This window comes from Peromyscus maniculatus, chromosome 13, assembly GCF_049852395.1.
Source record: "Peromyscus maniculatus bairdii isolate BWxNUB_F1_BW_parent chromosome 13, HU_Pman_BW_mat_3.1, whole genome shotgun sequence".
NCBI lineage: Eukaryota > Metazoa > Chordata > Mammalia > Rodentia > Cricetidae > Peromyscus > Peromyscus maniculatus.
Genome location: NC_134864.1, coordinates 53,656,867 through 53,669,360, shown reverse-complemented (window position 1 = coordinate 53,669,360; position 12,494 = coordinate 53,656,867). Strand labels below are relative to the sequence as shown.

At 40.4% G+C, this 12,494-nt stretch overlaps 1 protein-coding gene across 10 annotated transcripts in view; it reads right to left on the bottom strand.

Annotated features, from left to right (window-relative positions):
• Raph1 (Ras association (RalGDS/AF-6) and pleckstrin homology domains 1) overlaps positions 1-12,494 on the bottom strand; it is an 86,728-nt gene that overhangs the window by 22,183 nt on the left and 52,051 nt on the right. For all 10 annotated transcript variants that reach the window (XR_013044129.1, XM_076550275.1, XM_076550273.1 and 7 more), the window contains 6 exons: positions 7,330-7,407; positions 6,631-6,790; positions 4,822-4,943; positions 3,545-3,610; positions 2,118-2,261; positions 1,091-1,201 (listed from right to left, as the gene is read on the bottom strand). Coding sequence is in view for 9 of the 10 variants with exons in the window: in XM_076550275.1 (XP_076406390.1) it covers positions 1,091-1,201; positions 2,118-2,261; positions 3,545-3,610; positions 4,822-4,943; positions 6,631-6,790; positions 7,330-7,407 (681 nt within the window). In the remaining variant the exon portion in view is untranslated. The remainder of the gene's footprint in view (positions 1-1,090; positions 1,202-2,117; positions 2,262-3,544; positions 3,611-4,821; positions 4,944-6,630; positions 6,791-7,329; positions 7,408-12,494) is intronic.

The window sequence follows — 12,494 nt, the reverse complement described above, 5'->3', positions numbered from 1 at the left end:
AAGACAGGAAAAAGCTCATTATGAGAGCTGTGAGGAAACTCCACTACACACTGAGAGAACAAGAGTGTGGAAGACGTGTAACATCTCAGTATTATAAACCTGCTATCATGGTCTTTGGGTTTCCCAAGGGACCTTGGACTTTATTTTGCAATCCATTGGCTGAAGTTACCTTGTGTCAACTTCTTAAGAATTACTGGATACTGTAGGTGACACACACCTGCAATCCCAGGAATTGCGAAGGCTGAGGCAGAAGGAGCCCAGGTTTGAAGCTAGCGTGGGCTACACTGCAAGACTGTCTCAAAAAAAATGAAGATAAGCAAAAAATCTAAGTCAAGTTAAAAAACAAAACCAAACCAAGCTGCTTCTGTAACTAACCTCAGCGATGCGTTCATGTTGTCTAATCAGAATCCCACCTCCACTTCTAAACAAACCGCACTCCCCTAACCCAGCTAAGACTTCTCACAGAAAAAAGTATGATTCAAACATGCAGACGTAGGTAACATCGAGAGTCCTGAAGATGGAGCCTCTGAGTATAACTTACTGCTCTCAGTAATTCTTCCTGAATCTTCTTTATAAACGTTAATTCAGATGACTAAAATACTAAAACATGTCCACTCTTCTCTAATGCATGGCCACAATTAGTGTGAGACACTTAACGTCTGACTGAAAGAGAAGAAATTCCCTAATAACAGCATAGACAACAGACTAGTGTGGCTAGAATCTGGGGGGATGGTAGAGACAGAATTACTCCTTGGCTAGATGAAAGCAGGGGAATGTTGAATTGGGAACAGTGCCCTCTGATGGGTCTACTGATAAAGTTGAGGAAAACCACAAAAAAAAATACATGTGTTACTGTAAAAACGTTTCTCCAGGACAGGGTCTGGTTTCAACTCCTGATGCTCCTGAGTGCTGGGATTATTGGTGTGAGCTGCTAGGCCACACTCTACCCTTACCTTGCTCTCCCTGGTGCTAGGATGGAGCGAAACAAATGCTTAGCTGCTGAGGCACCCCTAGTCCTTCCATCCTTTTCCACAGACACAGCAGCTACTTTAAGATGTCAAGTGACCTCTATCTGATGCAGCTGCGTTACCTTTAACGCCAGACAACAGTCTGTGGGGGCTCTGTATTTACTCCGATAGTCCTGCCCGTAGTACACGTTGACGTGATCCAGCTGTAGAAAGCACACCAGGTCCCGAGATACCTAAGATTAATTTAATAATGCAAATAAATAAGTATCATACCAGGTAAGGGTTTTTAGTTGAGCATCAAAGCTTTATTAGGTAGAAAGTAAGATGATAAGATTTTTCTTCATCTACAATGTAACCAAAAAAGCAATCTACTTTGCTTGTTATATGTAATTCCTAATGAATATTGATTTAAAATGCTGGTACTTGAACAGGAGAACAGCAACACTCTGAGTCTGAAAAAACAAGACTCTATCAAGTAGCTGAATGACTATAATGCAAACCTCCAATACCGTGATTCTCAACTGGGAGTCACCCCTGAGCAGGCAGAGGCAATAATAACTGACCCTCGTGGTTTACAGGACTAGGATGATACTGTAAATGCTTAGGACAGCTCTGAACCCAAATAAGAACGAATGACAGCACAATTCCTCAGCAAAAGCACATCACTCAAGACTGAAGTCAGTGAAATCCTAGAAAGCCATTCTCCCTAAACGACATTCCCACAACTCCAGCAAGACTTCCCCCTGCCCCCAATAGTAAAACTACGCTTAGCAGAGGTGGTGATGCATACCTGTAAGCCCAGCACCTGGGAAGTGGAAGAGGGGGTCAAGAGGACCAAGAGTTCAGTGTCACCCTCATCTACAGAGGGAGTCTGAGGCCAGCCTGGGCTACACGGATAAAATCCTCCCTTACAACAAATCCAAAAAAAAAACAACGGCAGAGAATTGAGATGAAGCCAACTAATGAGCAGAGAAGTGAACAGTTCTTAGCTTCCTCTTCTTTACAACAGAAGATATTATCTTCTTTACAATAGATGAATAAACAAAATGATCTTCTGAGTGTCCCACACAGGCACAACAGTATTCTTACTATGGAGTAAAAGGGGCTGGCGTAACGTCGGGAGTACAGAAGTGCAGAAAAGGGACATACCTTCGCTTTTCCTTTAGGGACGTAGTAGATGCCAGATGCTCGCAAGAGAAAATAACGCTTTTTCCAGGACTTCTTGCCATCATCTTTCAGCCAAAGGACTCCTTCAATTTCTGGGACAGTTACAGAGCTTCCACAAAAACATTCCTTTAAAAAAATCATTTGGAAAGATTTATGATCCTTATATTTTCAGAAAATGAATTATCTACTCCTGTGAGATGCATAACACTAGATAAAGCAAAACAGTTTTGTATTAAAACTGCACTAGCTTTCTGAAAGAACTTTCTATTCTAAACATAGCAGGAATTTACTTTAGAATTACTGTAGCAATCCTAAAGTGTTTAATAATAAAAATGTGTCATGGGACCTCACAGTTGGAATCCCACCACTTATAAAAAGCTGGGTATGGCTGCAAGTACTTGCTGGGTAGCCAATCTAGCTAAAAAGGTGGGCTTCAAGTTCAGAGGGACTAAGGGAGAGAGGGGGAGAGAGAGAGAGAGAGAGGAGAGAGAGAGAGAGAGAGAGAGAGAGAGAGAGAGAGAGAGAGAGAGAGAGAGAGAGAGAGAGAGAGAGAGAGAGAAGACTCCTGCATTCTCCTCTAGCCTGTGTCTGCAGATAGGGATGTGTGATCCTAAATGCTCATGTACATACATACACAACATACACCACACCACAAAAAGGTTTGCCTCCAAAGTGCTGGGAATTAAAGGTGTGCACCACCACTGCCCAGTGGGAAATAGTCTTTATTATAGTCATGACAGAGGCAGGCAGAGCTCTGTGAGTCTGAGGTTAGCCTGGTCTACAGAGTGAGTTCCATGATAGCCAGGGCTACACAGAGAAATCCTGTCTCAAAACAAAACGAAACAAAAAACAAATCAAACAAAAAAAGACTATTTCCCTCTGAACTCGACTGATTTGCTTATAACACTACTGAGTCCCACTTCTTTGCGTGTTTGGGATGTGTGGTGATGAGCATGTCCACGTGTGGAGGCTGAAGGCTGATGTCAGGCGTCTTCCTCAGCTGCCTTCCACCTAAGTTTCTGAGACAAGGTCTCTCACTGACCGAGAGCGCCGAGGCTAGGCCAGCTGGTTTGTGCACACCAGGAACTGCTTCAATTACAAATGCACACTGCCCTGCCTGGCTCTCGTGTAGGTGGCCGGAGCGTCTCCATGCTTGCTCAGAAAGTGCTGCTGGGGGCCACCTGACTGTAGGAAAAGCTGGTGTAACCAGCACAGCCATATTTTCTTCCTCCTATCTGCAACCCCTTAAAAGGTCATTACTCCTTTTAATCCACTAGAACATTGCTTGGCAAAAAGAACAGTTTGTAAGAGATTTGTTAGAGGCTCAACAGGCACACACAGACAGAGCTGACTTCCAAGGATGCTAACGCGTCACTTTTAAGTGTGCGGGAAGGGAGAGGGAACCATACCTCTAACAGCACTTCTTTGTTCCTGTCGGCCATTTCAACCGTTTCCTTCTTCCCAAGAAGATAATTCTAAAGAAACAGTGAGACAAAAATGCAAGGATAAACTCACTCTGCCGTTCCCTGGGGAGGAAACACACACATCAGTTGCTCTAGAGAAGTGGCCACTCCACAGCTGTGCCAGTGTGCAGGGGAGGGAAGCTCCCTCCATGGAAGCGTCATCATTAAAGGTTCCTCATCCACCGCCATCCTTGCCCAACACATGCTATGGAGTATTCCACAGAGCGCCCTCCCCCACATTCTGAGGTGACAATATATGCAACAACGAGTATTTTGAGATATTTCATTGTTATACAAAAATACCCAGAAGCATTAGAAATGAAGTAGAAGAAATCGGGAAAGGTTTCCTGAGACATGCTAAGTCAGCATAGTTCTATTCTGGATCTAGCATGCCGTTCCAGATGATGATTAATATTCTGGCTTTTTAAGAGGAAATCTCAAATTCTGCCATGGCTGTAAGAGTCTCCTTTGCTTGGTTTAATTAAAATCTGAACTGTAATCATTAGTATGATGATTACAAAAGATCCATCGACACTTCTTAACATACATTCTTCATTAAACAACCACAACTTAGTCTGAGGAGTAGAACCTGACTGCCTTTTAGCGCAGAGTTCTTGCTTTTCTTGACCGACTGGGGAGGAAGTGGACGGACAGGAGTGGGGGAGGGGAGAGGGGGAGGGGAGGGGGGATAGGGAGAGGGGGAGGGGAGGGGGGATAGGGAGAGGGGGAGGGGAGGGGCATGGGGAGAAGCAGGAGGACAAAAAGTATAAAGTATGTCTGGAAATGGTATAAGGAAGCACATTACTTTAGTCTGCTAATTTTCAAAGCACAAGTGTTGTGAATTCTAACCCAGATATTACATTGTCATAATAAAAGATGACAAACAGAGGTATTATGTAATTCAGCAAAGAAATTAAAATAATTAGCTAGATAAAACCCCCTGGCCTGCTTTGGTGAAATAAGAGCCTCAAATGTTAATGAACTGCTGGGCTCACCAAACTCTGGATTTACAGAGAAGAAACCTAGTGATCCCCTGGAACTATTTACATTTCTATCAAAGTTCACCCTGTGTGGGACTGGGAACCTTTCTGAGGCCTAACACCTGCCCCCAAGTTCCTGTCCACCTCAGTAGTCATGACTGCTCTTGTAGGGGTTTGCAGCTACAATGCCCAATCATAGGCTGCCAGTCTATGACTCGGCACTTATAAGTTAGTCAGGCTTACCTGGGGGTTTTTAAAAAGTGCGTATTTTTCTATACGCTCCATAAATACAAGCTTGTTTTGACTGTCTCTTGTCCAATTAAGAAGATTTTCAACCAAGTTTTCATGGTCTTCAAAGATTCTCTCTGTTCCAAAATAAAATACCAGCTCTTTGTTAGTATTCACCAGAATTACATAAAAGGCAAGATAAAGCCTATCAGAATTACAGAATCTTTGTGAGTGCAGAGGCCAAAGGCTGAAAAGGATGAGTATCATCCTCAACTGCTCTCCACCTTACATTCTGAAACAGTCTCTCACTGAACACGGAGCTCACCAATGCAGCTACCCTGACTGGGTAGCAAGCTCTGCCATCCTCTTTCTCTATCCCCCCAGGGCTGGAATTACAGATGCATGGTTCTGTAACTGGATTTTTTTAAAATGTGGGTTCAGGGTGGTGTGTGTGTGTGTCAGACTAAAGTCTGTACACACAGACACACACACGACACAGACACACATACGCACGCACGCACAAGCGCGCACACACGAAATAATACTGAATGTATGTTAAAAGTATTCTTTCGGGTTTGTTGATGTGCTTTGTTCTCCCTTGGAGTTAAAGGCTTTTTGTACAAACACCAGTAAATGTTAACAGAATCAGTGCTGGAAAGATGGCTCAGCACCAAGCACTCTTGAACAGGATCCAGGTTCAGTTCTCAGCACCCACATCAGGCAGCTCATCACTCCCTGTACCTCCAGTGCTCGAGGGTCTGACACCCTCTTCTGGCTTCTTCATGCACATGATGCATGTACATACACCCAGACACATAACATAAGTAAACGGAAAAGTAAAAATCTTCCATAACAGTTTTTAGTAAATGTATTTATGCAGCTCTTCTTCCTTCCTTCCTTTCTTCCTTTCTTCCTTTCTTTCTTTCTTTCTTTCTTTCTTTCTTTCTTTCTTTCTTTCTTTCTTTCTTTCTTTTCTTTCTTTCTTTCTTTCTTTCTTTCTTTCTTTCTTTCTTTCTTTCTTTCTTTCTTTCTTTCTTTCTTTCTTTCTTTCTTCTTTCTTTCTTTCTTTCTTTCTTTCTTTCTTTCTTTCTCTCTCTCTCTCTCTCTCTCTCTCTCTCTCTCTCTTTCCTTCCTCCCTCCCTCCCTCCCTCCCTCCCTCCCTCCCTCCCTCCCTCCCTCCCTCCTTCCTTCCTTCCTTCCTTCCTTCCTTTCTCTCTCTTTTTTTTTTTAGTTTTTTGAGACAGGGTTTCTCTGTGTAGCTTTGCGCCTTTTCTGGAATTCGTTTTGGAGACCTGGCTGGCCTCGAACTCACAGAGATCCGCCTGGCTCTGCCTCCCGAGTGCTGGGATTAAAGGCGTGCACCACCACCGCCCGACTGCAGCTCTTATTTCAAAGAAAAAGCATTTTATCATTAAAAAAATGCTTTAGAGCCAGGCCATGGTGGCACATGCCTGTAATCCCAGCACTCGGGAGGCAGAGCCAGGCGGATCCCTGTGAGTTCAAGGCCAGCCTGGTCTACAGAGTGAGTTCCAGGACAGGCTCCAAAACCACACAGAGAAACCCTCTTTTGGAAAAACAAAACAAAAAAAACCAAAAACTTTGCTTTAATTATTTTAAAAACCCGAAATGAACTGGAATTCATCTTTTATTCAAAGAACTCTTCAGATACACTAGGAAAAACATTAAAAAGCCATATTTTAAATAAGATAAAGTGCCTGATAATTTTATAGAAAGAAAAGCACAGACGTCTCAAGATGCTCCTATCAAATGAAGACTTCGGGTCACACAGACACTAAGAGGCAACGAAGCAGTCGTACTACCCACCCATCTGTAGCTCGGAAATGCTCTCCACCAGCGACCAGTCCAAACTGTAGCCACAGTGGGATTTGTCCATCAGGTTGTCCAGCACTTGTCTCACCGTCTGTCTCTCGTCCACCATCATTGTCTTAGAACTGTCGTCAGCCATGTGGACCCTGATCACCAGCTGCGACAGGTAAGAATGCAATTAAACGGCGACTCAGAAATGGTGTTCTAGGAAAGCATTTTCCAGTGTTAAATAGCATTCTGATTCAAGTCTTTAAAAATAAATTAAGACATATTATTATGACTATGCTGATCTTACTATTAAAGGTAAAACCTGAATATCAAGAAACCTGCCTACATAAATTTTAAGCCTTTAAAATAGAAATTATTGTGCTAAGGTGATTCTGTCTTACTGATTTTTTGTTTGTTTTGAAAGTAGCGAGAAGCCTTTATTTCATATCTGAGTGACAAGACAGATCAGATGTACCACAAGCAGGGGTCTGAGTCAGGCACTCGGGACCTGCCCAGAAACAGGCTGGCTTTCCCGGAACACCTCACCCACAAACCCACACGTGAACACATAACAGAAAGAACACACTTCCACCTTTCCATAAACCAGGGGAACATTATCTAGAAACAAGAGACTCCTTCACAAAGCAAAAGGGAACGGGAACACGGTAACCATTTCAGACCCCACAGAGCCGCACTCCACCTTTTCACCTTTTTGACTTGGGCCTCTTTAATTTTCTCCAAGGCAACTCTGATCTTCTCAGCTTTCAGTTTCGCCGCCTGTTCCTCCTGCAAACACAGAGCATTTCAGATCAACTGCTGCCCAGAGGGTGCGGACACCGGAGAAGGCTTCATCCTCAGAGGGGCTAGGACTGAATTTCCCTAAGAACATAATGCTCCATTTTTAAAACGGCCCTGTTTACGAAATGAAGTGGACATATTGTAACAGGTGCGAGATTAGATTAGATTCCATATTCCAGAGGAAAAAGAAATCCGTGAAGCAGTAAATTAAGTTCCATTCTGTCAACATAAGGAAAGCCAATGACTTTCAAGCAGTGGGTTTGGGGAAAGACAATGACCAATGCCCCCTGCCTTCCTTCACACCCACACCGCTCCTCTGCATTCAGACTCCCTCCAGAGTTCATGCGGGATTTTTACAGTTTTGTTTTGTTACACTGAAAATTTAACATCACTGTAAAAATATATACGGCAGAAAACCAATCTAGTTTATTTTCAATAATATAAACCCCTTAACAAATAAGAAGCATAGGTGCTAATATTAATTCTCACTAACAGGCTAATACAAACAAGAGGCCGCCTTATAGTTTAAGTTTTACTGATTTGGAAAATCATGCAACAAAACATGTCAGTAAATTCTAATTCATTAATCCACCAATGCGCTCTTTTAAAATGCTAAATGTAACTTTACAAATAACCCAGTTGTAAGTAATTCTACTTTAGAAAACCTATTATAAACTATAGTAAAAATTAAAGAGAATTAAAAACAAAGCATTGTCCATTTTTCTAATAGCATCAGTATTCTACACTAGTTCATACTTACTGGTAATGCCCAGCAATAGGCCATAATAAACACTGTAGCTGTAATTTTCAATTTAAAAAACTCACATAAGTAAACTTCTGTTTATAAAGAATTATTTTCTATTTCTAAGCTTTTGAATACTGTTACAAAACATTAAATATCCATATAACTGCCATCTTCTGTAATCCTTTTATATGTCTTCTTTTAAAAAACAAAAACAAAAGGAAAACCTAATTTTATCAGCCAAATTTTATCCTCTCTGGATTGTGCCCCAAATCCCACAACCCATGTGTGTTAGTTTTCATAAAAAGCTAACACTTCCAGGGTAGGGGGAAAAAAAAGCTAATCCATTTACTGATTTTTTTTTTCCTCTTCACTAAAATTACGATGGCTTCTTCTCTCCATTCCCTCCTAGGCTGTGTCTCCTTACAGGCTTCCGTTACTGCCGTGCCCTAGAGACGGGGGCAGGGGAAGGCAGTGAGCTTCTGTCCAGAAACTGGATCCCTTTCAATGAATGGAGCCACTGAATTAACAGAATGACCAGTGCCCGGAAACCCAATAGTAAAAGAACAAAGAACTTAATTTTGATAATGAAGAGGATTAATACTTAATTCTTGTACTATTACAGATTTGTTCCTCTGACTAAAAGATTAAATAATCCAGTCTTTTTCTTTATGAAAATAAATAGCATCATAAAATATGTAGATTACATTTAATGTAAGATTTTTTTTTTTTTTGAAAAACAGACTGTAAGAAACTTAAGCTAGTATTATTAAAATTATTTCTAGAATGGAGTCTTCTAGAACTGAAAAACAAAATCATTATTAAGTAAATCACCAAATATGCAATGCTGATGACACAGCCAGGCTCTATAATAAATTTGAAATACTTTAAACAATCATGTAACTGATTTAATAAAAAAAAAAAAATAGAAAGCATTCACCATTGCCTCAATGTTTTATTGGCATGAATGACTGCTGTAGATTAGGAAAATTCGCCAATGTATTCATTTACAAGTTTCATTTATGTCTCTGAAAAGTAAATTTGAAGGCTATTAGGGAGAAACTGAATTGGAATTAATGCTTTGTATATTTGAAATACAAACATGAACATCTAAAAATAAAATATTTAAAAATAAATTTGCCATTTTTTTATTTTATGTGTACAGGTGTTTGGCCTTCATGTATTTGTGTGTGGTGTGTGTACAGCCTGTAGAGGTCAGAAGAGGACACTGGATTCCCTGAAACTGGAATTATAGATGGTTATGGGCCACCATGTGGATTGGGAATAAAACGTGGGTCCTCTAGAAGAGCAGCAACTCTTAACTACTGAGCCCTCTCCAGAAAATACATATATGAAAATATGGCCAATAGTCCTTGTCTTTTGGGAAGTCCAAGTTATTAAAAAAAAATACTATACATTTACTACCATGCCCCAAATCCAAAACACCAACTCCGAATGCTGGTGAGGATGTGGAACGTAAGAACTGATGTTCGCTACCAGTGAACACAGAATGGTTCAGGCACTTTGGGAGACAATTTGGCTGATTCTCACAAATTTAAATGTACCACTGCCACATGATCCAGTAATCATGCTTCTATGTATTCACTCAGATTAGCTGCAGACAATGTTTATATATGCTCTATTCATAATTACCTGTACTTGGAAGCAACAAAGATGACCTCTAATAAGCTAACAGAATAAGTACATCCTGGCAATTAAATATTATTCAGCACTAAAAAAGAAATGAGCTATCAAGCAACAAGAGGGCACAGAGGGATTGTAAACATGTTAATAAATAAAAGAATTCATTCCAAAAAAGCGACATATTATACAATTAAATCCTAACTATATTGTGCTCTGGAAAGGGCGGTTGTCAGGGTTGAGAAGGAAACAGGGTTGTTAGGCGGACTACAGAGGCCTTCAGAGCAGAGCGACTATTGCTTCTGATATTGCAATGGATGATAACGTCAGCATGTCAGAACTACAAACTGTTCTAAGAATGTCTACAAAAGAATAAACAAAAGTAAACATTGGGCTTGTATTAGTTATACATACAGTACTAGTGTCTGCATGCTCCCATTTTACTTTAGTGTACTACTGTATGTCAATTCTATGACAGGTTTAGCTTCATTAAACTCATAGATTCGTTCCTGCTCCACACACTGCAAGTACTGAACAGTAAGAGAACTGGGTAACCAATTCACAAATACTTAACCAATTACACTTCTCACATACCAATAAGGAGTCATTTTTTAATGTAAAACAGCTATGTAAAGCTTTCCTAAAAAATTCAAATTCACCCTTTCTTTTAGCTATAAAAATTGGTCAATATAATTTCCTTTTAAAAATTGTTTTCAGGGCCTCGAATGTGAAAAGCAAATAACTACCACTGGGCTACATCTCAGGTCCTTATAAACTGGTCTATAGAAATAGTATCAAATTTAAGAGCCAGCTGTTCAAATTTCAAAATAGGTGAATTTTAGTCTATTCTTCTCAAGTTTATTACAAGGATAATCTTTCTTGAACAAACAGAACTGGCTACAGTGGGATCTAAACGTTGCTACTAGAACAAACTATAAATAAAGACAATTAAATAGCATGATCCACGTTTCCTCTGGGCCTCATGCTCTTCCTCTGTGGGTTCTGTTTGCATTTTCTAATTAAACCATACTGTATTTTTTTAACCATAGCAATACTGGAAAAAAGAAAAACCATCTTATATATTCTTTGTGTTATGCAGTAAGGAGCAGATCACTAAATTTGTGTGATGTGTTTGGGTAACACATGGAAGACTTTCAGTAGTTTATTTACAAAGGCAATGCTAGCCTGTGTTCACTAATTCAAAGGACAAAGCTTCCTCCGTTGTATTTTCTGCTGACCAGCTCAGATGTTCAGTCTTCTGCCCCATATTTTCTGACTAGTTCTTTCTTCATGTTGTCTCACAGCTATCCTAAACATAGTAAGTGATACCTCACTCATATAAAAACAACTTTCTCTCCTACTTCTTCTCTTAAAAGAGCAAGAGACAACCCATTCTCTACTGAAAAACTCCTGTGTGGCTATCACTAGCCATCAAATGCCAAGCCTCCTCAAATTTGCACATAGCACAAAAACAGGGTAAAGATCTCGTGATTAAATGAAAACCAATGCTGGGTTACAGAGTGAAACATTCTCTGGGGTGTCAAGATCAGAATATCAGTACTTAGAGAGTTACAGTTGCTGAGAGAGGGATAGTGAATGACTTCAATGGAGAAACTAAGACTTTATAGGTTCAGAACAAACATAATGAAATTAAGGTGCTAAATAGTGGTTTGCAATTTCTCTGGAAGACTGCAACAATGAAAAAGTAACCAATGAACTCAAAGAGAACTTGAAGTGATAATTTAATATTCATTGGATGCTTTAATGTATAATGCCGCCCAGAATCAAAGTAATTATAGCTGTTTCTCTGAAGAAATCATGAAATTATATTAAACTCTCGTCAAGAGAACTAACATTAATTATCTAAGATTTGCTGAACCACAAGTTATGTTGTATATGATATCTAATTTAAATTCAAAATACAAAGCCTTTATACAAGGCTTGTGTAAATTATTATAGTCACTGTGCCGACTACAATGCATAAAGATTGCTGTCTTAAGATCATACACATATTTATTAACTAGTTAACTACATATTCATTATACTATAACCTCAGTTTCTATTGTCCTAATGGTTTATAGCCTTGGCTTTTAGAGTACCAACAAATAAAAGTACTTGTTAAAGACATGTAAAATGTAATGTAAAAGTATTTTAGCATCTTTTCTGAAGCAGAGAAAACGAAGGTTACTACTAGCATAGTTCTTAAACTCTGGTAGACATCTGGAGGTTGGGAACTGGGGTACCAGGCTTGCTGGTAGAAAGCCAGACTACTCCTCCGTAGGTTGGTATGTTCGTGGTACATATACCTGGGGCTGAAGGGAGAGCCCAATGGCAGAGGACATGGTGGGTATATGGAAGGTTCAGGATTCAATGTCCAGCACCAAAGAAGGAAGGACACACAGTTCCCAAGAGGCAGGTGCTCTGATAAAGGGCACCAACAACCTCAGAGTAAGGTTCATCGGAGCTCTGTGGCCTGGGTTGCTTAGGAATATGTGCTACCTCTCCCATGATGCCATTCCAAGTCCGTTCTTAAGTGTTTAGGTTCCACACTACTGAATCACATTCTTGCTCAGCTTTCTCTCTGCACAAGCGGGGTACTACTATTCCTCCTTACGCTGCGCTATCTCTGGCTAGCAACCCAGATGCTGCTAGCCGATACACTGCCAATGCACTCTAAGCTGCAGGGAGAAAG